General features: G+C 45.5%; 2 protein-coding genes across 10 annotated transcripts in view; both read right to left on the reverse strand.

The window, feature by feature from the left end:
- LOC147238495 (CD5 antigen-like) lies at nt 1-7,310 on the reverse strand. The gene is made up of 8 exons (XM_086197231.1): nt 7,176-7,310; nt 6,754-7,056; nt 6,380-6,679; nt 4,747-5,052; nt 4,372-4,677; nt 3,948-4,280; nt 2,084-2,169; nt 1-2,000 (listed from the first exon to the last, which is right to left on the reverse strand). The coding sequence occupies exons 2-8, from the start codon at nt 6,956-6,958 to the stop codon at nt 1,878-1,880; spliced, it is 1,659 nt and encodes a 552-aa protein (XP_086053357.1). The 5' UTR covers nt 6,959-7,056; nt 7,176-7,310; the 3' UTR covers nt 1-1,877.
- The window catches only part of LOC147238496 (scavenger receptor cysteine-rich type 1 protein M130-like), a 25,633-nt gene continuing 5,622 nt past the window's right edge, over nt 6,975-26,985 (reverse strand). For 4 of the 9 annotated variants that reach the window (XM_086197219.1, XM_086197217.1, XM_086197220.1 and 1 more), the window contains exons 4-12: nt 26,568-26,723; nt 19,551-19,850; nt 18,600-18,902; nt 18,226-18,525; nt 12,777-13,079; nt 12,403-12,702; nt 10,801-11,103; nt 10,427-10,726; nt 6,975-7,261 (exon numbers count right to left, since the gene is read on the reverse strand). In XM_086197219.1, the coding sequence (XP_086053345.1) occupies nt 7,200-7,261; nt 10,427-10,726; nt 10,801-11,103; nt 12,403-12,702; nt 12,777-13,079; nt 18,226-18,525; nt 18,600-18,902; nt 19,551-19,850; nt 26,568-26,613 (2,217 nt within the window). In that variant the 5' untranslated portion in view covers nt 26,614-26,723 and the 3' untranslated portion in view covers nt 6,975-7,199. Of the gene's footprint in view, nt 7,262-8,329; nt 8,462-10,426; nt 10,727-10,800; nt 11,104-12,402; nt 12,703-12,776; nt 13,080-18,225; nt 18,526-18,599; nt 18,903-19,550; nt 19,851-26,567; nt 26,724-26,985 lie in introns of those variants that run through there. The other 5 variants (XM_086197224.1, XM_086197223.1, XM_086197222.1 and 2 more) reach the window with 3 other exon arrangements.

A 26,985-nucleotide genomic window follows, 5' to 3' on the forward strand; every position in this document is an offset into this window, starting at 1 on the left:
TGGAGGAGAACACCTTCTTTTATTACTTCAGCACTGGCAAGAACTGGAAGCATCAGCAGAACCACCGCAAAAATAGAACACTTTTTTTTTACACATTTTTCATGTCACCAAGCACTCTGAGCTCAACTGCCCCCTTCTGGTGCAACTACGCATGTACAGGTGAAACAATGAAACTCATACCAAAAATAGTAGAAAATCATGGTGCTCATTATGACATCACACTAAATACTTTCACTCCAGAAATCAGGTCATGACATCATAAAGAAGAACAGCAGTCTCTGTCTCACAGGTGTCACATCAACAAAATCTCTCCACACTCAACAGCAGTGAGAGAGAGCAAAGCTGCTAAGAAGACAGGACTGAGAGTGGAAGAAACCTCTCAATGTTCCAGAGTTGTTTCACTGGAAGAAATCCCACTGGGAGGGAGGTTCTTGACATTTTCATCCATTTTTATTTTGGTCAGATGAACACATGATGAGCTCTACTTGGACAGAATACACCTTCCAATAGGCAGGGGTGCTGAGGCTCAGAGACCAACACAGTTGAACATCAGATCTCATCAGGACAAAGACCAAGGGGTCTGTTTTCATTTGAAAAGATTTGTTGTCAGTGAATCTGTTATTTTTTCACCAACACCTGAATGAAGGTTGGTTTCATGAAAAACTGTCATTTCTTGACTAAAACCACAATTTTGTCAAAGAAGTGGTTTTCCAGCATCAAACTGGACTTCATTTTGTTTCCCTCATTTGGTGCCTTCAAATGTTCCCTGTAAAAATGAACACTACTCATCAGTAGCAGGCCCAGTATTGGACCATGAGCTGATGTCTGCTATGCTGCTAGATGGGAACTTGTTTGCTGATAACCACCACAGTACTGAGAGATCAGGACTTCCTCACCTGACTGCAGAGGTGTCAGGTCAGGTCCTCTGTCGTCGTAGCAACACATTATTCTTCATGTTCTCTTCTCACCATCACCACCAGAAGAAGATGACATCAAATACAACACAAACAAGTGGAGATGAGATTGATGGAGGAGAAATAAAAAGTTCAACATATCAAGTTGTGATTATTTTTGAACAAAATGTGCTCAGACGGCTCCTCAACAGTTCTGATGATGAACAGAACCTCTGTCCTCATGGGTCATGTGACAGGATGTGACCTCCTCATGAGCCAGAAGCAGTGAATGCACCCCCGCACAGCAGAACATGTTCACTTGACCTGCTCTGGCTACTTGAGGTTAGCTTGCTGCTAACAAAAGTGGGTACAAAAATGGAATCATGATCCCTTCAGACTTTCCATCAGTTTTATTCTGTCAGTGAAACGAGTCACTTTGGGCTGTAGAGACTAAAACAATGAATCCAATGTTTTACAGCCACTTCTTGTTGGATGTTTATGGGAAAAAAGTATTTTGGATCCACAGTGGATCACGTGGTGGATGGGGGAGGGGCATCCAAATCTGAGGAGACGTTTTCATTGGATGGAAAATGAGTCGACACCACTGAGGGAAGGATGAGTCCCCAAATGTTTGAATTGTTTTAACAGGAAGAAACAAAAGGAAAACAGGGAGTTTGATGTACAAATACTGGAAAAGGGATGTTTCTGGTTTGTCATGTATGGAGAGATAAATGAGCCATGACCACAGAGATGCAGGATCAGAACTGAGAACATGGAGTTCTCATTTCAGGGACCTTCAATAAATAATCTTTGATCTTTTTGTTCAAACAGGCCAGAACTGAGACTTGACCTTGAGAACAGAGATGGACGATCAGGAAAACACGAGAGAACCACAAGACTGCAATGAGGAGCTCTCCTGTTGCTTTAAACATCATCACGGTGAAAACAGAAGAAGCCTGGAGCTCAGTTGTGGCGGCGCTGCAGTCACACGTCCGTGGTGTCTTCATGGTGAACTCCAGCCTCCTCATCAACCAAGCCTTCCTCTGTAGCATCACCAGCGTTGAGTTCAATGTTCTCCTGGTGTCCTGCCCGCCGCTCCTTTTTGGCCTGGAAGACATGACAGCTCACACCTCCAGTTCCTGCTGAAACAACTGCTCATAGCCAAGAACTACGAAGCTACGTCGTGTTACCTTGAAGTAGCGGTAGAAGAAGACAGCACTTAACCCCAGGATCAGATGGTGGATGAACGCTCTGATGATGAAATCACTTGTAGGCACTGAAAAACATTTAAAGTCATCACATTTGATCGATGACATCACCACTGACCACCACAGACATGTTGATGGTTGAAGATTCTTGATGGAAGGCTGCATGTTAAGGAACACGCTAACTTTTAGGAGAAGTCTCTGATTGTCCATCATCCCCAGGGCCAGACTAGAAGATGGAGACCCTTCTCTAGGAGCTGAGACTCATGCTAGTCAGCTTAGCACAATGCATGGTAGGGGGTGGGAAGTGTTAGCATAAAAGTCCCAAACAATGGTTGCTGTGTAAGGGATGAAAAAAAAGACCATAAATGTTTTAATATAAAACAGACAGAAAATGTTGTGTTTTAACATCAAACAGTGACCCCCCATCTTTTATTTTGAAGATATCACATTGAGAGCTGAACTCACGACACTGACTTGAACAGTGAGAATTTATTCCACCCGACCAGTAGGCGGAGCTCTAACTCCTACGTGGCTTAGGCTGAGAGATTTTTCCCACAGGCCCAACGAAGCATCAGAAATCAAACGGCGCTGGCCTTGAGAAGACGTTCATCCATCGTTTGTCTCTTCATTGTCCCTCAGTCTGGAGCTACACCTGCATGAATATATCTGGGGTTGTGTGTCACTTTTGTCAGACATTCTAATTTTAGAATCACACACATAGCCGGGACTACTTTCCTGACTGGGCGCAGTGATTTGGCACAGCGCCTGAAATTTCAGCCACCAAAACCAAATGTTTGTTGGAGCAGGAGAGCGACTGCTGCTACTGATCATGGCCGACTTTGGAAGAGAGGAGGAGGAGGAGGAGGACTGCAGGACAAACCAACATCCTGATCCTGAGGTAGTTGATGCTAACACTTCCCACTCACTACCATTCATTATGCTAAGCTAACTTGTGGTCTGCTGGTCTCAGCTCCCTCATGGACACACAGAACATGTAATTACAACACACTTGGTTTGATTTTCTCCAACATGTGTTGAACCTCATGCAGTTTCCTCTCTCTCTTTGTTTCCTGTTTGTTCCAACTATCAGTTCAAGTCTGGGGCCTCTTGCAACGAGATCACTTCCTGTCAGGTGAGTTTAGACACTGAGTTTGAAGTGGGACCTGCACGTGAGCAAATGATAGGACTCACAAATGTTTCTGGAGACTGGAAGGGAAAATCACAATGAGCTAACACTTCCCACCCACTACTATTCAATGTGCTAAGCTAACTAGCGTGGGTCTCAGCTCCCTAGAGAAGGGTCTCTATCTCCTTGTCTGGTTCTGGGGATGATGGACAAGAAGCAGATTTCCCAGAAGGTTGGTGGATTCATTTAACAGACTACTTCTACACCTACGCCATCGTTCCACTATTATTCTGAAAATGACAACAGTCCAGATTTAATCAGGATTCTATGAAGAGTTTATTCTGGGTGGGTTTTCAGAACTGAGCATTTCTCAATGAAAACGTAGGATAGACCAATATTATTTGGGTTTGAGGCTTTTCTATCATGAATGAACTTCAGGAGGAATTAAAACTGTTGAGTCTCACAGTGTGAGACACTTTAACTGGACAGGAGACAAACAAATGACAGTGAACTTTAGCTCCGCCCTTCATCTCTCAGACTAGCCTAGCTAGTTAGAATTAGCCAGCTAGACTATTTTCCATAGTCATGTTTACAGCTTCATCAGAATGTTGTCATTTTCAGGATGAAAACAAGAAGCAGGAGAACAGAGGAGTAGAAAGCGCATGTAAATGTAGTCAGGGTCACATTCCTCTGTCTGACTCCAGCTCGTCCTGTTGTCACCTGCTATGATGAGGTGGAGCTCCTGGCTCTCAGAGGAGAAGTGATGGGGGAAAACATGGGACAGGTGATAAACACATCTGTAGTCCCCTCGGTGGGTGTGGTCTGCTGCTGAGAACAGGAACCGGGCGGAGTGATTGAGCGCTGGTAGGGTGTAGTTCTGTGCTGTGCTGGAGGTGGAGAAGATGAGCTGGAACACGCCTCCTGGGTACTGTGGTTCAACAGAGCAACTGATGGTGAAGTTGGAGCCCCGGAGCAGCAGAGTCTCCTGCTGCCTCACCTCAGAGACGCCGTCAGTGAAGGCAGAGAAGGAGATGTTTGGCTGGACCAGCAAATCTGTGGAGGGGGGGGCAGAGGAAAGGCTGACTCAGCAGAAGTGCTGGTGTCACTGAGGAAGCAGCAGCTTGTTTGGAATGTCCAGTTTTACCTGAACACACCACCATCAGCCTGGTATCACTATGGACTTTATCAGTCTCCAGTACACACTCCCGCAGTCCAGATGCTGACTGGACACAAGAAGACCTGATCCACCACACAGACCTGGATAGTGAGTCCCGCCTTTCATTTGTTAAAGCAGCAGAGCCACAATTCATCTGTCTACACACTGCAGAGGCAGACTGGTGGACCCATTCAGAACCCCCAGGGGCCGCTGGTCTCCACTCTCCCCGGTGTTTGATCTCCAGGGTTCCAGCACAGCGACTGGGCTCTCCCACCATCCTGACTCCATCAGGCTCTGAGCAGACACAGGAATCATGAGTGGTAGAAGTGAAGCAGTGAGATGAAGCAGATCCATGACCTTCACCTGAGCAGACGAGGCCAACGCTTTTCCCAGGTAAGCAGGTCTTCATCACTGAGCCAGACCTTCCACAGTTTAGCAGAGCAGATTCATCTCCACCACACTGGAACTTTCCTGCCATGACTGGGGTCTCCATGTCTGTATACGGGCCCCCCTGGAGGAGGGACGGAGCCCCACACCCCAACTCTCTACACACCACCTCTGCATCCTGCAGGCAAAAATCCTCCTCATACACAGAGGACCACGACTGGTTAGACTTCACCTCCAGTCTGCCTGAGCACAGACTGGACCCCCCCACCAGCCTGACAGACTCTGTGGAGACATCAGGAAATCATCATTATTATAAGAGTCACCCATTTTCTCAGCTACTCATCCTGCTTAACCTCATTGGAATCACAAGAACCAAGAATGTAATTTGCTTCAAATTCATCTGGGAAGCTTAATAATATGAGCACATTTCATTGATAACTCAACTGAATCCAAACTATCGTTGGTTGTGTTCCTCAAAAATCTTCATCACAGTCTGACAAAGTCTGCAAACAGCACTTATTTCATCTGCCTTGTTACTTGCTGATTTGTCTTTTAAACCAAAGAGCGACAAAATGTCAGCTGTCAAAGCTGCAGGTGCTGCTCTGACCTCATCCACCATGACAGTCCATCTTCTTACTGAAATGGTGACGGCGCATGGAGGTGACAGAAGTGGAGACAATCAATCACTGGATCAAGACTAAGGGCTGGAATATTTATGGATCTGCCACCCAGATTTGAGATGCAGGTTCTGAATTTGCTGGATTCATGTCCAAAGAACGCTGCTACAACTCAGGATGGTACAAAGAATGTTCATTATAATGATCTTGTCAGAGCTGCTTTGAGATTCTGACTGAGTCCAGTGCTTCTGTTTATAGGGAACATCACTCTGTCCTGGAGCATTCCACCACTCACACACCTTCCTCTTGTTATTATTTGTTTAGGCTTCACCCACACCCACACACAAAGACCCTGGTCTCTCTGCTCATTTTTTCATGACTCTCTTTTGTTCAAGCATTGTTCCGTGAGAGAACTGCAACAGGGGATTTGAGTCATGGAGTAATTAATGTTAAGCACATCTGGAATCAGGCGGCACGGTGGTCATGGTTTAGCACTGTCACCTCACAGCAAGAAGGTTCCGGGTTCCAGTCCCAGCTCGGGCACGGGATCTTTCTGTGTGGAGTCTGCATGTTCTCCCTGTTCCTGTGTGGGTTCTCTCTGGTACTCCGGCTTCCTCCCACAGTCCAAAGACATCAAGAGGGGACGAGGCTGATTGATACTCTAAACTGACTGTCGGTGTGAATGTGAGAGCGAATGGTTGGTTGTCTCTATGTGTTGGCCCTGCGATGGACTGGCGAACTGTGAACCCCGCCTCTTGCCCGTAGCTGCTGGGATAGGCTCCACCCCCCGCGACCCGACAGGAATAAGCGGAAGACAATGGATGGATGGATGGACATTTGGAATCTCTGGTTCCCATCATCATCATGACCCTCGTCAAATTCAGAATATCATCATTGTCAGAATAACAGAGGAATATTTGTGTGCACGTCAACAACCAAAGTCTACTTGTCCTGGATCACAGTCACATGACTGTTAGTGTCAATAATGTTACCTGAGCAGGTGATTTCCAGGATGGTGGAACGAGAAGAGTTCCATGATCTCACACACTCCTTCAGTGTTGATGTAGACTGAACACAATCAGAGTTGATGGACCACATGAGTCGTTCTGAGGACTCGTCTCTCTCCTGTGTTGAGACAGCAGAACCACAGTCCAGCCATCTACATATCACAGCTGTTTCCTTCAGGGTCCAGGACGTGTCTGTCTCTGCTGCTCTCCACTCTCCCAGGTGTTTCACCTCCAGTCTACCAGCACAGTGGTTTGCTCCTCCCACCAACCTGACATCATCAGCATCTGAACAGAGACAAGAGGATCATTAACACATGACTATGGAACAGGACTGAGGAGGACCTGAACCAAAGCTCCACCTGAGCAGATGAGTCCAACTGATCTGCCTGGTGAGCAGGTGTTTCCAGACCCTGAGAGTCCACAGTCCAGGAGGGAAGATTCATGACCCTCACACTGGAACTCCTGAGCCCAGAATGGAGACTCTGCTGGACCAAAAAGCCCCCCCTCCAGGACTGAAGGTGTCCCACATCTCAGCTCTCCACACAGCACCTCTGCATCCTGCATGTCAAAGTCACCTTCACACACCGAGGACCACAGCTGGTTAGATTTCACCTCCAGTCTGCCAGAGCAAAGGTTCGACCCGTCCACCAGCCTGACAGACTCTGAAAAAGACACCAAGAGGCAGATTCATGATGAGAATGAATTCATGTTAACATGAACTCACCTGTTCATGGCAAGGCAAGGTAAGGTAATTTTATTTGTAGAGCCTGTTTTCACCAACAGTTTGTCTCCAGGCTTCATGGCATCATAACAACATCCTCTGTCCTTTGACCCTCACATCGACTGAGGAAAAACTCCATAGAAAACCTTTAACAGGAAAAAATCAGAGAAACCTCAGGGTGAGCAACAGAGGAGGGATCCCTCACCAGGAGGACAGACGTGCAGTAGATGTTGTTACAGACAAGAAAACAGTTTACAATACAAAATGTGGGAAACACGGAAATGTTAATAACAGCTGAAGAAGGAAGCTTCTGGTAGGGGAGGCAGGGAGAGCAAGCCAGCTTGATGGGGGACTGGATGGCAGACTGGTTCATGGAAGGGGAGCGCAGGCCGGTGTAACAGTAGGGGATAAGGGGGGGGGGGGGGGCGATGCAGGCGGCGGTTGGGGCTCTGGTGGATCTGTGGAAACACAGAGAGACTGCGAGACACCAAGGCCAAACTACAAAGTGCAACAAGTAGTGGTAATGACAGTTCCAAAAATGTGCAGGGAGGAGAGGAGGAGAGAGGGGGAGAGGAGAGGAGAGGAGAGGAGGGAAGGGCTCCATGTAACCTGATGTGTCCCCCAGCAGTCTAAGCCTGTAGCAGCATAGCTATCAATGGTTCAGAGCTACCTGAACCAGTCCTAACTGAAGGCTCTGTCATAGAGGAAGGTCTTAAGCCTGGACTTGAACGTAGTTAAAGTGTCTGCCTCTCTGACCCATGGAGAGAGCTGGTTCCACAGTAAAGGAGCCCGGTAACTAAAGGCTCTACCTCCCAGTCTGTTTTTATTGATACTGGGAATCACTAAAACACCTGCATTCTGGGAGCGGAGTGCTCTGGTCGGACAGTAGGGACTAATGAGCTCTTTCAAATAGGATGTAGCTTTATCATTGAGAGCCTTATAAGTTAGCAGAAGGACTTTGAAGTCGATTCTAGATCCTACAGGAAGCCAGTGGAGAGAAGCTAAAGTGGGAGAGATGTGTTCTCTCTTCTTAACTCCCGTCAAAACCCTCGCTGCAGCGTTCTGGACCAGCTGGAGACTCTTTAGAGAGTATTTAGGACATCCTGACAGGAGAGAGTTGCAGTAGTCCAGCCGAGAAGTGATAAATGCATGCACCAGTTTTTCAGCATCACTCTGGGAAAGGATATTCCTAATCTTAGCGATACTTCGCAGATGGAAGAAGGCGGTCCTAGTCACATGCTTTATGTGGGAGCTGAAGGAAAGGTCCTGGTCAAAAATGACCCCAAGGTTCCTTGCAGTTGTACTCGAAGTTAGTTCATGCCTCTGACATGTGAACTAGCAAAAACCTGAGAATGAGACAGGAAAACATCGCTTTCCAAGGAATTTATCCTCCTTGAAATAATTCATATGATCTAATATCATCTAATATCCCACATGTGTAAATCAGAGAGCACAACTGGAATCTCTGGTTTTCATCATCACCTTGACCCTTGTCAAATTCAAGCATTGGTGGCTAAAAGGAAAGAAAATTGGGAAGGGTTGCTGGTTCACTCCTCAGGACTTGAAGGAAGAAGCACTATGAATGACTCTAATGTTGGTCTGTTTCTGAGATCAAATTGTTGTGGGCTTTTATTTTGTTAAGGCAATTTTCAGTATTTGAGGTTTCAATTTGATGCCTTTGTAGTGAACCTCAGTTGGAGTTGTGAACGCAGCCCACCTCAGCTCCTCCCCTCGCTCCTCCCATTGACCCCAGGTGCAGAATAAGAGGCCCAGCCTGGTGTGTTTCAGTCCCTGGCTGGTTGCCTCCACAGGTGGTGGTGGGTAGGGCCCCCATCATATCTGTTTATTTAACTCCAAGTTTTCTTTTAACTAATCTCTGCTTTTTTGTTTTATCGGATCCCTGCTGCTGTTCTGTTTTGTTGTAGTTAAGATTTATTTTCTTTTAGTGGACTCGTGTTTTCTTTTGGCCCTTCTGTTTCTTGCTTTGACTGCTTTGACTTTGGCCATTTTTGCTTTCTGGTAGTTTCTGATTTGTTATGGTCCAGGGTTAGGTTTCTATACTTGGAGTGCTTTTCTGTGAGGTTGTTGAGATTGTCCATCAATTGGGTTGTTGGTCTTGTTAACTTTCTTCTGCTTTTCTATCAGGGAGTTCTCTTTGACTTTCAGTGTGGCCTGGGGGTCGTCAGGTAGGAGGCTAGTCATCGTGGTGAGGACTCACTCCCGTCGCATGCAAGTAGGCACTGGGGCACCTTTAGTGCATGTTGTGTAGTGATTCGTGTGTTGCACGCCAGGCCAGTGGGAAGGGTCACATTCGTAGTAGTCTGCCTCCTACTGGGGCCCCAGCCCACTGATATTAGTTTTCTGTTATTTAAATTAAAGTTACTTCCTGCCTCTGCTTCAGTCTCTCGACCCTGTGCCCTTATGTTTTGCTACACTGGTTTAATTTCTGTGCTTTACTTCCTGGGGTGCAGGTCCCCAGGTAGTGTTATCGTTCCCTCTTTAGTTACACTTGGTCCCCCTGCTTTTAACACAGTAACCTACTCACCTCCCCCTCGCCACACCTGCACAGGGAGAAGCAAGGTCAAACAGGGTTTTCCTGAGATGTACTGATCCCATTAAAGACACTGAAGCTCCTGGCTGGATTTATTCTGTGGTTCATTCATCAATTTATGTGCATCAGCGAACTTGACAGTGTGTGAGAGACCATGCTAACATGAGCTTCTCTCACAACTGTTCCTCAGTCATGTTAGCTTTTCTACCTCGCCACATGTGCACGCGATGGGTGAACATGACCTATTTTGTGACTAATTTTTGTGTCTGTTCATGTTGCACATCTGAAGTTTAAAATTTGTTTTCAAGAGGTAATTTTATTTCACTGATCTGTCATTCAGCTCTTACGGGTTTCTTTTTCTGAAGACAAGGATGAAACAGAGACAGTAAATTGTTAAAATACAACTGAAAGCTGACCAGGATAAAAAGGCTTCTGGAAACATCAGCACACTTCACCTTTGTCTCACCAGGATTTAGTGACAAGCAGCACTGCTGCCTCCCTCATTACCACCACCAAGTTGCCCTTGAGCAAGGCCCTCAGTGGCTGTACTGAGCAGCTTGTGTTATGTTTTTGTGAACATTATAAGAGTGCTGCTGCAAATGAGAGTCACTCAGTGAGTTTCCTCTGGGGAGATGAAGGTTAAAAAAAATGGAATATCATCATTGTCAGAATAAAAGAGGAATGTTTGTGTGCACGTCAACAACCAAAGTCTACTTGTCCTGGATCACAGTCACATGACTGTTAGTGTCAATAATGTTACCTGAGCAGGTGATTTCCAGGATGGTGGAACCAGGAGAGTTCAATGATCTCACACACTCCTTCAGTGTTGATGTAGACTGAACACAATCAGAGTTGATGAACCACATGAGTCGTTCTGAGGACTCGTCTCTCTTCTGTGTTGAGACAGCAGAACCACAGTCCAACCATCTACATATCACAGCTGTTTCCTTCACGGTCCAGGACCAGCCTGTCTCTGCTGCTCTCCACTCTCCCAGGTGTTTCACCTCCAGTCTACCAGCACAGTGGTTTGCTCCTCCCACCAACCTGACATCATCAGCATCTGAGCAGAGACAAGAGGATCATTAATACATGAATATGCAACAGGACGGAGGAGGACCTGAACCAAAGCTCCACCTGAACAGATGAGTCCAACCAATCTGCCAGGTGAGCAGGTGTTTCCAGACCCTGAGAGTCCACAGTCCAGGAGGGAAGATTCATGGCCCTCACACTGGAACGCCTGAGCCCAGAATGGAGACTCTGCTGTTCCAAAAAGCCCCCCCTCCAGGACTGAAGGTGGCCCACATCTCAGCTCTCCACACAGCACCTCTGCATCCTGCATGTCAAAGTCACCTTCACACACTGAGGACCACAGCTGGTTAGATTTCACCTCCAGTCTGCCAGAGCAAAGGTTCGACCCGTCCACCAGCCTGACAGACTCTGAAAAAGACACCAAGAGGCAGATTCATGATGAGAATGAATTCATGTTAACATGAACTCCCCTGTTCATGCCTCTGACATGTTAACTAGCAAACCCTGTCAATGAGACAGGAATGCATAGATTTCCAAGGAATTTATCCTGCTTGAAATCATTCATGAGATCATCGTAGCTGGGAGAAATTATTCCTGCTTGTTCCTTCCTGAACCATCTAATATCCAGCCATCTGTTTTGTATACCACTTATCCGAAAAGGGTCACGTGCGGTGGGGAGGGGGTGGAGCTTATCACAGCCGACATTGGGTGAGAGGCGGGGTTCACCCTGGTTCGGTCGCCAGTCTGTTGCAGGGCCATCAGGAGAAATTAGGGGCTGTGTCTTGCTCAAAGATACTTTGACATGGCCACTGGGGGGAGGAAGGATCAAACCAGTGACCCTATGGTTGCCAGACTGCCACACTACCTCTGAGCCATGCCGCCCCTCCATCTAATATCCCACATTTCTAAATCAGAGAACACAACTGGAATCTCTGGTTTGCATCAGCATCCTGACCCCATAGAGAAGTGAACTTGTGATGGGAGGGTGGTCGGTTCAATCATCAGGACTGGCAGGAAGAAGGAGTGTAAATGAATCTGATGGTCTGTTATTGAGGTTAAACTCTGTGAGCTTTTATTTTCTTTAGGCTTTTTTGGTAGAGGCATTTTTCTTTAAACGCTTCTGGTGAAGTTTTGGTTTTCCACATCCAAGTCAGCAAATGGATGCCTGCACGGAACAAAGAGAGGTTAAACAGTGTTTTCCTGACATGTAGGAATCATTTAAAGACTTTGAAGCACCGAGTTGGAATGAGAACAAGGTCGTCTGTCGTTGATTTGTTTGATGTCGTGTTCTGTGTTTTGCGTGAATTTTATTCTGTGTATGTTGAGGCAAAGGCTATGCTCACATAAATCAAGGCAAGTCAATTTTATTTGTATAAAAAGTCAGCTGGGATAGGTTCCAGCCCCGCCCAGTTCAATCCTCTGGACTTGGAGCAGGAAGCAGCCACCCTCATTAACACCACCGAGGCGCCCCTGAGCAAGGCTCTCTGAGGCAGTACGGAGCAGCTTGTGTTCAATGACTGTGAATGTGATCAGGGTGCTGCTGCAAAAGTGAGTCACTCTCAGTGAGTTTCCTCTGACTACATAAATGTTAAAAAATGGAATATCATCATTGTCAGAATAACAGAGGAATGTTTGTGTGCATGTAAACAACCAAAGTCTACTTGTCCTGGATCACAGTCACATGACTGTTAGTGTCAATAATGTTACCTGAGCAGGTGATTTCCAGGATGGTGGAACCAGGAGAGTTCCATGAACTCACACACTCCTTCAGTGTTGATGTAGACTGAACACACCAAGAGTTGATGGACCACATGAGTCGTTCTGAGGACTCGTCTCTCTCCTGTGTTGAGACAGCAGAACCACAGTCCAACCGTCTACATATCACAGCTGTTTCCTTCAGGGTCCAGGACCAGCCTGTCTCTGCTGCTCTCCACTCTCCCAGGTGTTTCACCTCCAGTCTACCAGCACAGTGGTTTGCTCCTCCCACCAACTTGACATCATCAGGGTCTGAACAGAGACAAGAGGATCATTAATACATGACTATGCAACAGGACTGAGGAGGACCTGAACCAAAGCTCCACCTGAACAGATGAGTCCAACTGATCTGCCAGGTGAGCAGGTGTTTCCAGACCCTGAGAGTCCACAGTCCAGGAGGGAAGATTCATGACCCTCACACTGGAACGCCTGAGCCCAGAATGGAGACTCTGCTGTTCCAAAAAGTCCCCCCTCCAGGACTGAAGGTGGCCCACATCTCAGCTCTCCACACAGCACCTCTGCATCCTGCATGTCAAAGTCACCTTCACACACTGAGGACCACAGCTGGTTAGATTTCACCTCCAGTCTGCCAGAGCAAAGGTTCGACCCGTCCACCAGCCTGACAGACTCTGAAAAAGACACCAAGAGGCAGATTCATGATGAGAATGAATTCATGCTAACATGAACTCACCTGTTCATGCCTCTGACATGTTAACTAGCAAAAACCTGAGAATAAGAGAGACAATGTAGAATTACAAGGAATTTATCCTCTTTGAAATAATTCATGTGATTATTGAAGATGGGAAATGTTGTTCCCCCTCGTTTCTCCCTAAACCATCTAGTATCCCACGTGGAAATCAGGGAACACAACTGGAATCTCTGGTTTTTATCATCATCAAGACCATTATCTGATTCTAGCAGTGGCGGCCTAAAGCAGTGATTCCCAAAAGGTTGAAAACCCAAAGATTTTTTGGAAAGTAAAACAAGTCAAAATTGTTTTGAAACAAAGAGTACTGCAAAAAAAAAGCAAATAATTTGATTGAAAATATATTTATGAACAAAATTCCATCCATCCATTTCCCCTAATGCTGAGAAAACACGGGAACAAAAACCTGCTTTGACACACGTGCTTCAGTGTGAAAGGGGTATCAGACAGTCCACTTCTGAAACTTTCACCTCAGTCTTCACCGACCCAGAGAGTTTTTCAGAGATTTTGGTCTAAGGTGCAGTAGTTGTCCATGGGATTTGCCAAAGTGACAGGGGAAGCACGCAGGAGCGCTCGTCAGGTTTAAACAGCGAGGACGTGCGCACCGCTACCGTCTACACAACTGGTGAATATCCACTCCACGGCAAACAAAATGGATGAGTTGCTGCTTCTCAGCTCCAAAAATGGGGACATTGTTATGATCCAACATACATGTGCCATTTCCCTCTCTCTACCCAGTTCCAAGCTCCGCCCCTGTTGGTTGGTGATTGGCTGCTCCCTTTGTCAGTCACTCTGCGGCACACAGGAAACACCAGCTGAATCCATTCCCTGATTACCCCCCCTGGGTATTTAAGTCCGAGCTGGTTGTTTCCATGTGCCGGAATAGTGAATAGCATCCGTTGTCTTGACCTGCTCACCTTCTGTGCATTTTGTAAGTTTTTTTGGAGTTTGCTGTCTCGTCGCTGTTTTCTAGTTTTTTCTCATTGTTACTTTTCTAGTCTGAGTAGAAAGACCTCCTCGTTGAGTGTTACTTTTTTAAATGTGATTTTGCTCCACTTTTTCCTGAGCCACTAAGGTGTGCCAGAAGACCCAGTATTTCTGTGGTATTTTTGTTAAAGCTATTTGTCGGATTATAGCAGCAGAGTGCTGACCTTTTGATTTCCTTAGATTTCCGTTCCATTCTATTTGGCTCGCTGATTCCTCAGCCTTGATTTATTTTCACCCCTGAGTTAGTCTGATGGTCGCCTTTTGTTATCGTTCCTTCAGCTTATAGTGCTGCCCGCGTTTAGTTTCAGTGTTTTTCCAAATTTTATTTTTTTGCGCCCTGCGCGTTTTATTAGCATTCCACTTGTTTGTTGTGTCTCAGAGAAACCTCGACCACTGTACACTAATAAACCTCGTTTGTTAAACCTTGAGCTCCGTGTGTGTGGACACTTTGTCTCCTCTTGTGCTGATTCTGGTAGCCTGGTGAAGACAGGTCTAACAGACATTAGCAGATCCATCACCCTGTGTTTCACTGAAACCTGGCTCAGTGAGCACAGCCCATGCGTGTGCAGACCAAGTACTTCTGCATATCCAACAATGAATCGTGGTTCACTGCTAATCTCAGGGAGCTGCGTCAGGCCAAAGAGGAGGCCTACAGAAGTTGGGACAAGGCCCTGTACAGGTAAGCAAGGAACCAGGTGAACCAGGTGACCCAGGCGATCAAAGTAGCCAAGAGGAGCTACAGTGAGAAACTAAAAAAGCCTGCAGCAACTAACAGACTACAGGAGTCCATCCCCCCCCCCCACCCTGTAGAGAACCCCAGACTGGCTGACAGCCTAAACAGCTTCTGCTGCAGAGGTGAACAGAACCCCTCACACCTCTCACCATTACAAAAGGACAACCAAGCTCAGCCTTCAACAAGATAATCCCTAAAATCCTCCACTAAAAGATCACCCAACTCACAGTGCCTACCTCCACATGTCGGTGGATCATCAGTTTTCTGACTGACTGGAGGCAGCAGGTGAGGCTGGGAGCATCACATCAAGCACCTGGACCATCAGCACTGGTGCCCCCCAGGGCTGGGTCCTGTCCCCTCTGCTCTTCTTCCTCTACACAAATGACTGCCCCTCAGTGGACCCGTCAATGAAACTCCTGAAGTTTGTGGACGATACCACTGTCATCAGTACTGGTGGGTTAAAAATGTCTATATACCGATATATTTTATCGATACACATTTGTAGGAAAGATTATCGATACATAAATCCCAGTATCAATCTTTTAAAATGCATTAGATTTTACCTGTTTTTGTTTGCCCCTTAGTCTCGCGTCATGTCGTGCAACGTTATTGCAGTCAGATTATCAGATCTCGCGAGATCCAGGCCATGTGCCTCCAATCAGAGAACAAGATGGCGGAAGCGCAACTTTCATCTTTGGCAAATTTAAGAGCCAATGTCTGGCAGCACTTCGGCTTTAAGAAGCAAGAAAACTGCGCCCAACTTGACAAAAATAATACTGTGCGCAAAATGTGCAAAGTAGAAGTACAATGGAAATACAACTAACCTCCGGAGCCATTTGACTAGGCATCACCCAGAGTACACTCAACAACCAGGAAACTACAAGTCACTGCAACAACCCTCACTAGAGAAAGCATTTGGGATGAAGTTTCCATCCACGCCTCCATGTGCAGAGAACACCACTTTGGCTCTTGCAATTTTTCTCTGCAAGGATCTCAGACCATACTGTGTGGTAGAAAATGTAGGCTTCAGACCCCTCGTCCAGACACTGGAGCCACGCTATGTGCTACTGACACGGAAACAACTGAGTCAAGTCACAATCTCAAAGATGTACAGAGATGTTAAAAACAACGTCACAACTGCACTGAAATCGGCAGAGAGAGTTGCCATCGCTTGCGACAGCTGGACAAGCAGAGCTACGATTCCTACTTGACCATCACCTCTCATTACACTGACAGTAACTGGTCCCTCATGTCCCACGTTTTACAAATGCGGGCGATTGAAGCTCGCCACACCGCGAGTCATCCTGCTGAGCTGCTGACGGTTTGTGGAAGTCTAAGTTGCCCTTCTGTTTTGAATGATGGTCATATATTTAAATAACAAGTGCATGATGTTGTATAACTATTGTTTAATGGTCAGTTCTCAATGTAAATATTAATATTTAATTATGCAGCAGGTTAGAGGGTTACTTTTACAATTGAATTTACAGCATCAGTCCTTTGAGAATCTCTTCCATTACCAAAGCAAAATTGGTATTGGAACTAAAATATTGTATCGTATATTGGATCGAATTGTATCGGAAATCGGATGGACTTGGGACCTAGTGGATCAAAATCGTATCGTATCGGGAGGTCAGTGGTGATACCCAGCTCTAGTCATCGGTCAAATCCGGAATGGTGACAAGTCTGCTTTCAGACAGGAGGTGGAGCAGCTGGTCCACTGGGGCAGTCTGAACCACCCGGAGCTGAACCTGCTCAAGAATGTGGAGATGACAGTGGACTTCAGGAGGAGCCCACCCACACTCTCCCCCTCACCATCCTCAACAACACAGTGTCTACTGTGGACACTTTCAAGTTTCTGGGAACCAAAATCTCCCAGAACCTGAAGTTGACCTCAAACATGGACACTGTCCAGAAAAAAGCTCAGCAGAGGTTGGACTTCCTGTGACAGCTCAGGAAGTTGAACCTGCCACAGGAGCTGCTGATCATCTTCTCTACTGCAATAATTCAGTCTGTCCTGTTCCCAGCCATCACTCTGGTTTGGATCAGCCACCAAACAAGACAGGATCAGACCGCAACAGACAATCGGGTCAGCAGAGAGAATCGTCAGGACTGACCTGCCTTCTATCCAGGACCTTTATCAGTCCAGGGTCAGGCAATGGTCAGGCACCATCTCTGTTGACCCATCACACCCTGGTCACAAACTGTTTGATCCCCTCCCCTCTCGATGATGCTACAGAGCCCTGGATGCTGAGACCACCAGGCACAATAACAGTTTCTACCCTCAGGCTTTCACTCTGATGAACGGTAAATAGTCAGAGTGTCAAGAAATAAAAAAAAAAAATAATAATAATACTGATACTCTACTTTTCAAATCTACACTATATTTTGTATTCCGACTGTACATTTTTGTACATATACTGTCTATATTGCACATACCACTATATGTATATTTTTACATCTTATTCTTTTTAACCTAAATTATTCCCTCCCCTGTACAGTGAGCAATACCAACCTAGGAACAAATTCCTTGTTTTTTTTAACTTGGCCAATAAAAGTGATTCTGATTCTGATGAATCCATGAATCCGGCACCTCAGACAGAACCTTTGAACCAAACACCCACAACACACTGAAGCAGACCAGGTCCACCATTCAAACCTGCTACACCAGTGGGTCAATAGCAGGTGATCTGGCAAGAGGGAATTGCAAGTCACAGAGATGGTGATGAAGGAAAAGACGGCCCTGGCCTTGTTCTGTGTGGAAAACCCTGGAAGAGATCGTCATGAAGCCGTAGCTCCTGGAGGAGCTGAATCATTCCCAACTCCTGTGTTGTCCTGAGGATGAACTTGCGTCACTGCTGCTCGCCTCCACAGAAGAACCAGAGCCAGCGTTTCCCTGATTGATGCTTAGATACATTCTGATGTGTGTGATTCTACAACTGTCTGGTGTGTATCTCAGTCAAAGAGCAACCGTGTGTGATTGTCAACAGTGCTCAGCACAGTGCTGAAGGATAGAGAAGTGAACTTGTGACCAAAGGGTTGTTGGTTCAATCCTCAGGACTGGTAGGAGGAAGCAGCCACCCTCATTCAGACCACCGAGGCGCCCCTGAGCAAGGCTCTAAGAGGCGGTACTGAGCAGCTTGTGTTCAATGACTGTGAATGTGATCAGAGTGCTGCTGCAAAAGTGAGTCACTCTCAGTGAGTTTCCTCTGACTACATAAAGGTTAAAAACAACAACATTGGAGTTTCATCATTGTCAGAATAATAGAGGAATGTTTGTGTGCATGTAAAAAAAACAAAGTCAGCTTGTCCTGGATCACAGTAACATGACTGTTAGTGTCAAAAATGTTACCTGAGCAGGTGATTTCCAGGATGGTAGAACCCGATTTGTTCCATGACCTCACACACTCCATCAGGGTAGATTTGTACTCAACACACCAAGAGTTGATGAACCACATGAGTCGTTCTGAGGACTCGTCTCTCTCCTGTGTTGAGACAGCAGAACCACAGTCCAGCCGTCTACATATCACAGCTGTTTCCTTCAGGGTCCAGGACCAGCCTGTCTCTGCTGCTCTCCACTCTCCCAGGTGTTTCACCTCCAGTCTACCAGCACAGTGGTTTGCTCCTCCCACCAACCTGACATTATCAGCATCTGAGCAGAAACAAGAGGATCATTAACACATGACTATGGAACAGGACAGAGGAGGACCTGAACCAAAGCTCCACCTGAGCAGATGAGTCCAACTGATCTGCCAGGTGAGCAGGTGTTTCCAGACCCTGAGAGTCCACAGTCCAGGAGGGAAGATTCATGGCCCTCACACTGGAACGCCTGAGCCCAGAATGGAGACGACACTGTCCCAAAAAGCCCTCCCTCCAGGACTGAAGGTGGCCCACATCTCAGCTCTCCACACAGCACCTCTGCATCCTGCATGTCAAAGTCACCTTCACACACCGAGGACCACAGCTGGTTAGATTTCACCTCCAGTCTGCCAGAGCAAAGGTTCGACCCGTCCACCAGCCTGACAGACTCTGAAAAAGACACCAAGAGGCAGATTCATGATGAGAATGAATTCATGTTAACATGAACTCCCCTGTTCATGCCTCTGACAAGCTAATGAGAAAAAAAACCTGTGAATGAGACAGGAAAACAGATTTCCACGGAATTTATCCTCCTTGAAATAATTCATGTCATTGTTGTAGCAGGGAAACATTATTTCTGCTCGCTCCTCACGGAACCATCTCATATCCCTCGTGTGTAAATCAGAGAACACAACTGGCATCTCTGGTTTTCATCATCATCACGACCCTTGGCAGATTCTAGCAGTGGTGTAATAAAGGATAGAGAAGTGAGCTTAAGACTGGAGGCTTGCTGGTTTAATCCTCGGGACTTGCAGGAAGAAGCAGTGCTGCCGCCTCCCTCATTACAACCACCATGGGGCCCTTGAGCAAGGCCCCTTAGTGGTGGCACTGAGCAGCTTGTGTTGTGTTATTTTGAACCTGATCAGGGTGATCCTACAAATGTGAATCACTCTGAGTTTCCTTTGATGAGATAAAAGTAAAAAAAAACAACAACAACAAAAAAACAGTGTATTGTAATTTTCAGAATTCGAGAACTCTATGTGTGCATGTAAATATCCAAAGAGATTTTTGTCCAGGAACTTGTGTCCATTATGTTACCTGAGCAGGTGATTTCCTGGATGATGGAACGAGATCTGGCCCTTTCTTTCACACACTCCTTCATGGTAGATTTATACTCAACACACCAAGAGTTGATGAACCACATGAGTCGTTCTGTGGTCTCGTCTCTCTCCTGTGTTGAGACAGCAGAACCACAGTCCAACCGTCTACATATCACAGCTGTTTCCTTCAGGCTCCAGGACGTGTCTGTCTCTGCTGCTCTCCACTCTCCCAGGTGTTTCACCTCCAGTCTACCAGCACAGCGGTTTGCTCCTCCCACCAACCTGACATCATCAGCATCTGAGCAGAGACAAGAGGATCATTAACACATGACTATGCAACAGGACGGAGGAGGACCTGAACCAAAGCTCCACCTGAGCAGATGAGTCCAACTGATCTGCCAGGTGAGCAGGTGTTTCCAGACCCTGAGAGTCCACAGTCCAGGAGGGAAGATTCATGGCCCTCACACTGGAACTCCTGAGCCCAAAATGCAGACGACACTGTTCCAAAAAGCCCCCCCTCTAATTGGCCTGCCTGGCTGACATTTATATTTTTCATCTTGCTGCTGCTCACTGCAGATCACCGCATCTTTTATTTTGAAGGAGCCGTAGTGAGAGTGCTGTGCCTGCATGTGTGGTCAACTGACAGCAGGAGCAAAACAGAGCAATGTTCCACTGAAGTTAGAGCGTTTCTCCTCCACCTGCCTCTGCATTTTTGGGACTAGGATGGACAGACATGGGAGAAGGGAGGAGCTGACAGGGAGAGAGAAGAAAATGTGCAGGAGAAGCAGCTAAATACATAAAAAACTGATGGTACGTTTACAGGCAGCACCACTGGTTTGAAGTAAACATACTAGCTTTGTTTATACATGATCTAACCTCATGTACACAGCTGGTTAATAGAGTGATGCTAATGACACTCCGGCCTAAACTGTATCCTACTACATTATTCCATATTTATACTTTGTTTCATCTGCATGTTCCAGTTTATTTGCACTTCTAGTTAGATGCTAACTGCATGTCAGTACTTTTCTTCTGTCCAACGACAAATCTGAATCTCTATTTTATGTTTAATGTACATCATCTGGGCTATTTATAATTATTCATTGGAAATTGTTTTTATGGCACCAGGTGAACATGTGCATCTCTGCCCAGGATATGTTATACTAGAATTATTTTGATTTGATATTATCATATTATTGACATTTTAGCAGTTTTTTGACACTTTTATAATTATACACCATCTAATTCATCAAGTGCACACTTTAATTCTGTTCCTGTCATGACTTGAGCTTGGATGAGAACCCAAACGCACGACTCCCAGGCAAGGTGCCAGATGAACAAAGTTTATGACAACAGTACAAATCAAAACCAGAGGGAGAGCTGGAAGAAGCCTAAACTACAAAAACTCAAAATCACTCCACAGAGGAGAACCTGACTCGACAAAGTAACAAAGAAACTAAAAGTTAGATCAGGTGAGGAACATGGAATGGAATAAAAACCTGACTAGACAAAGCATCAACAAAAAAATATAAACTTGATGAGACAGGGAATGGTGTTGCAGTTGGACATGACGGACAAGACGAACTCACACCAGACAAAGAGAAACGCAGACTAAATATACAACCGAGGAAGGAAGGACTCTAAATGGCACTAAAATTCCTGACTGGAGTACCAAGATTCTGAGAGGGTCATGTTCACTCAGACCTGGTTTAACAACTGTGTCATGATACGTTTCCAGGACCTTTTCAATTACGGTGCTATGAGCCAACTTAAAGTAAATAGAAGGGAGCTGTGCCTCCCCTCCCCCCTCCCTCAGTGGAGGAGGAGGAGAGGAGCAGGAGACCTGTCAGGAGAGGAGAGGTGCTGGTGACCAGTAAACCTGCCTCAGTGGTCTCTTCTGATGTCAAATGCTCACAAGTGTACACAATGATCACAGTTACTGAGGACAGAAAAATGATGGAGGTTGTACTGGAGAAGAGTTCAAACTGGAGCCACGAGGCAACTACAATTCCATCATCCATCTTCCAGTCTTCTCCTCCAGCACTCACTATCACCCAGAAGTCCATCCTGTTAGACTGGAAACCTCCAAACAACCTCAACATCCTACAGTGGAAGAATCTGCTGATGAGCAGAAATCCCTGGAAAAAAATGTCTGCTTCCATCAACCATGAAACCACCAACTTCTGTAAAACCTGGTCCACTACCATCAATCAATGAACCTCTGAGATGCCTGACCTCCAACCCTCAAAGTGACACTGAACACACAAACACCCAACACATCCACACATCAACACACACACACCAGCTCCACTCACCCCTTGATTCTTTTTTAAAATGTCTTTATTTGTTCAAACATTTATTGTTTGCAATACAATATAATAATGGTATTATATTTTCATGATTATCATTCTTATATTAGGAACATTTTACTGATAGTGGTGATAACAACAGAAGCGTTTAACAGGGTACCATTAATGCTGAATAATATTGATTATCACATGATAATAATACTAATACTAATACTACAACTATTCCTGAAAATAATAATAATAATAATAATAATAATAATAATAATAATTATTATTATTATTATTATTATTATTATTATTATTATTATTATTATTATTATTATTATTATTATTCAGGGTTAGGGACAAAAGTCCCGGCCAGTACAGGGACGTGCTGGGCCCCTAATTCAGCCCAGGAAGTAGAGCTGCAAGGGCCGTCACTGGTGTGCAGCTATTTTAGGCTATTTTAGGTGCAAATTACTGTCAGTGGGTCACGTTAATAACACTGCCTCAACAGTAAGCATCAGCAAGTTACCATTGTAGTGAATCAAAACAAGTCCTGCTGGAGCAGTTTTATTTTATTTGATCTCATCTTTTTCTGTTCCACCCACTTCTGTCTCTCCTGTCTTCTTTCATTTTGTCATTTTCTCCTCTCTATCCATCAGGTTCACGCCACAAAAAAGCTGACTGAGACTGATTGGGACGAGAGCCAAATAGCCAATCAGACTTCAAAGAAAATTGGGTCATTATCAGGTCAGACATGACCAGGCAGGTAGAGTTCTCAACATGACAGGTCAGCCCCAACAACCTGACGGGATCCGTGGGTTTGCCCCCCCCCCCCACCACCATTGAAAAGTATCACTGGTAAAGGAAGTCTCTGATTGACTGCTGCCTGCGACACGCATCATGGGGAGGGGCGGGGCCAGACCTGACGCTGCTGCATGCTCGCCTTTAGCCTGGCCCTGGAGGAGAAGATGGAGGTGGTGAAAAGTAAACCTGCTGCAGGGGAATTCACCGTCGCTAGACTCTCTACTAGAGGAGCAGGGAATCAGAGGAGTGGAAGGAGTTTGCAAGGCAAGGCAAGGCAAGGCAATTTTATTTGTAGAGCCCGTTTTCACCAACAGTTTGTCTCAAAGGGCTTCACATGGCATCATAACAACATCCTCTGTCCTTTGACCCTCACATCGACTGAGGAGAAACTCCAAAGAAAACCCTTTTAACAGGATAAAATCTGAGAAACCTCAGGGTGAGCAACAGAGGAGGGATCCCTCACCAGGAGGGACAGACGTGCAGTAGATGTTGTTACAGACAAGAAAACAGTTTACAATACAAATACAATACATATTGCAGAGGTTCTAGATTCTGATGGAAGCTCTAGCATCACATTACCTTTCTCCTATTGTGTTCTTTGAGTGTTTTAACTACAATGTGTGTTGTGAAAAGAAGCCCTATTGGCAAGTGATTGAGTTCCATTTATTTATTATTTTGTGACTTTATTTAATTTTTACACCACCTCAATTATTCTTCAAGTGTATTGTTTTATGTGTTTGTATTGTTAACTGGCTTGAACATTTAAGTGAGTGATGGAATTCCTGTCTGCTGCTGCTGTGAATGAGAAAAAACATGGTGGTGGTTGGGGGGGGGGGTAATTTGGACAATTTTGGACTGGACATTTTGTAAAAATGCCTGTAAGAAAGAGGACAGGTGAGAAAGACATGGGTGGTGCACTACAGATTAGACTAAAGAAAATAAAACTCAAAACAAGATAAAATAAGAACAAAATATATATATATATATATATATATAAAAAAGGAATACAAACGCATTTTGGGGTGACAAAAAAACAAAACAAAATCAAAACAAAAAAACCTCAGGCTGGACCAGCCAAATAACAGTTTGGGGGCCACAAATAGGCGGCCGGTGGGCCAGATGGGGCCCGGGGGCCACATTTTGAGCATCACTGACATAAACTAACTCATGTCAATGGTGTGGATAATAACAATTACCAGGTTCCCATAAATGTACATAGTTGCCATTTATTCTTTCAAATATCCACTTCCTCCTTTCACGATCATTATGAGGCCCATTGCTATTCTAGTTCTGATGACTGTAACTGGTGTCAGTGTTTGTTCTGGTTGCCACCAACTGTTGTTACTGACATGATTACTAACTCTGTATTTCATCACCTTCTTTACTTGTTTCTTCTTTGCAGTCGAAACAGGAGCTTTGACAGGACAAAGAAGAACCAGCACACAGTGAAGGACTTTACTGGGTTCATGCTGAGAGACGCGTTTCACCTGGGACTTCCTCAGGTTCACTCCTCCTTCAGTGTGCAGTGCTCCATCTTTTTTCCTGCCATATTTATGATTTATGTATCTACCGTTTATTTATTAGGGCCTGAGCCAGTCCCTGGCGAAGACCCTATTATGTTTCGAAGTCACACTCGCCACTTCAAAAGTAAATTTGACCCCCTAAACATGCATGAAAACTCACCAAATTTGGTACGCACATCGGGTGCGGCGAAAAATTCGATAATTAAAAAAAAAAGAGGCGCTCTACTCAATAGCGCCACCTACATACACAAAAAACCACGCCACAGACTGTAGGAATGTCCTACAGACATGGGACAAACACCATTGAACTCGTCTCATCAAGACGGATAAATCATACGCTCACACCCCTGACCTAACTGTAACAGGATGTCCACAATTTGGACACGAATGTCTAATTTTGGACAATTTTGCGCCCCGAACAAAATCTATCTCCTCCTGAACCGTAAATGCCAGGGCTTCCAAACTTTCACACATTACTCTCCCAACTGTGCTCTTCAAAAATCTTTAAAGGCTAATATACTACGCGCTCGGTTTGGATTTTATGAGCCGTCAAAGTGGGGGAGACACTTTTCGCCTTACAATGGAAGTCAATGGGGAGGCCGTCTCCTCTCATGGTACATACTCTCGAACAAATGCTTCTCACGTCTATACCATACATCGCACAGCTTTTAAAAACATATCACTGTATTCCTGATAAAAATCCCTACAAAAATATGGTATTTTGTGTTACTCTCCACCAACGTAGGCCGAGTTATTCAGCTTTTACACACTACATTTCTCTTAATCCTCCACTCTCTCCACTCTAGCACAGATCAAAGAAAGTGCAGCGGGGGAGGGGTTCTTAATGGGCCAGCTGGCAGCTCTGCTCTCAGCTCTGCTCTCAGCTCTGCTCTCAGCTCTGCACTCACACTGTGCAGCGCACTGAGGCTCATATCTCCTCAACTACAAGGCCTAGGGATTTGCCGATTACACCGTTGGATTGGGGCCGGTGTCAAGGACGCGGCCGTAGGCCGCGCGGGGGCTCAGGCCCTAACAACGCTGCTTGCAGCTTTAATTCTATTTCTTTTTACCATGATCTTCTTCAGATGTCATTCATCAGCCTACTATGATATTTTATCACTAATAATATGCATGAGACACAAAGAAACTGAACACACACACACACACACCAATTTACACACAACATTTTGACACAATAGCAGTCCCTCATTTTTATTCATTTATTGATTTTCTGAATTTATTTTTAGTTTCTTTCCTTTTCCCAAATAATTCTTTTATTTCTCCCATATCAATGAATGAATTTATCTTGTTTATTTTTCCCTCCAATTTCCTGTCTCTCCCTTTGCAGTTTGCCCAGTCCTCTTTAAACAGAAAACACACAAAATGACTTTAAACCGTCTGATTGCTCAACTACTTGAATAAATGAATAAAGAAATGAGACAAATATCTCATGAGCAGAGGAGGAGGAGGACCTTTTTAACTTTCTCTATTCAGTGTATTTTAACTAACTATAATTTGCTGACCCCCCCCCACACACACACTTTCAGCAATTATGGCTTCAGTGTCTTTGTTTCTAGTCTCTTATTTCATGCTTCAGTTGTTTACACTCCTCTTTTCTCAGTGTTCCTGTTATCTTGTCTCTCCTGCTTCCATCCATCCATCATCATCTTCTGCTTATTCCTTACTCGTAAGGGTCGGGGGGGGGCTGGAGCCTATCCCAGCATCTACGGGCGAGAGGCGGGGTTCACCCTGGACAGGTCGCCAGTCCATCGCAGGGCCAACATACAGAGACGAACAACCATTCACACTCACTCTAAATTGACCGTAGGTATGAATGTATCAATCAGCCTCATCCCCAAATTGCATGTCTTTGGACTGTGGGAGGAAGCCGGAGTACCAGAGAGAACCCACACAAGAACAGGGAGAACATGCAGACTCCACACAGAAAGATCCTGTGTCTGAGCCGGGACTCGAACCCGGAACCTTCTTGCTGTGAGGCCACAGTGCTGACCACTGCACCACCGTGCAGCCCCTCTCCTGCTTCATGTAAATCAAAAGAATATTTTTCAAGTTGATCTGAAACTAAGCTGAGATTAGTTAGACTGTGGAGGACCGACACTCTCTGGGTTTAGCAGCAGCTCAGTCCCCTCCTTTGATTGAACTACTGTGGTTGTACCAGCAAACTACAACTGGAGAACAGTACATTTATTTGACTTATTGCCATACGGAACACAGAACATCAGACCAGTTGAGGGCTGACTGGAGCAAACAGTGATGGAGTCAATCCAGAAGTCCAGCTGCTGCCTCCAGGACATGAGCCAGTTGATTTGAGCCGTTTCAAACACGTCTATCTGAACCATGCAGATCAACAACAACTTCCAATAGGAAGCCTACCTGAGCTCCATAGCACCAGCAGCACCAGCAGCACCCTGCCATCCATGTCCAGTGTCAAGCTCCTCCGATTGTCTGCTCCTAGTTTCTTCACTCTTATTTCCTCATCAGGACTCTTAAGTGCAGCTTTTCATGTCCGTGTCAACAGCTCCTGATGTGCTGAAGTGATACAAAGATAAAGCTGAGGGTCGGACACGTCATCCACATCAGAGTTGCAACACTCATGATCTTCTGATCAGATGAGCAGTTTCCTCTCCTTCACTGCTGCACAAGCATCAGATTGTCAGCACCACATCTCCTGTTTCCTGATATAAAACAACACCTCCTTCACTAACAAGCCTGACCAACTTAACATATTTCATGTCAACTGCATTTCACAAAACAGAGAAGTTTTGTTAAATGCCTACTGGAGGTGAATCTC

The sequence above is a fragment of the Aulostomus chinensis genome, chromosome 24 (assembly GCF_037954235.1).
Source record: "Aulostomus chinensis isolate RoL2024-O1b breed Wild chromosome 24, RoL_Achi_v1.0, whole genome shotgun sequence".
In the NCBI taxonomy this organism is placed as follows: Eukaryota; Metazoa; Chordata; class Actinopteri; order Syngnathiformes; family Aulostomidae; genus Aulostomus; species Aulostomus chinensis.

Excerpts from the sequence above, each read along its gene's own strand:
- LOC147238495 (XM_086197231.1), bottom strand. The coding sequence starts at position 6,958 with ATGCAGGATGCAGAGGTGCTGTGTGGAGAGCTGAGATGTGGGACACCT. Across the intron at positions 5,053-6,379 it reads CCTGGAAATCACCTGCTCAG|AGTCTGTCAGGCTGGTGGGG; the intron begins GTAACATTATTG and ends ATGTCTCCACAG. Across the intron at positions 2,001-2,083 it reads TCTTCTACCGCTACTTCAAG|GCCAAAAAGGAGCGGCGGGC; the intron begins GTAACACGACGT and ends CATGTCTTCCAG.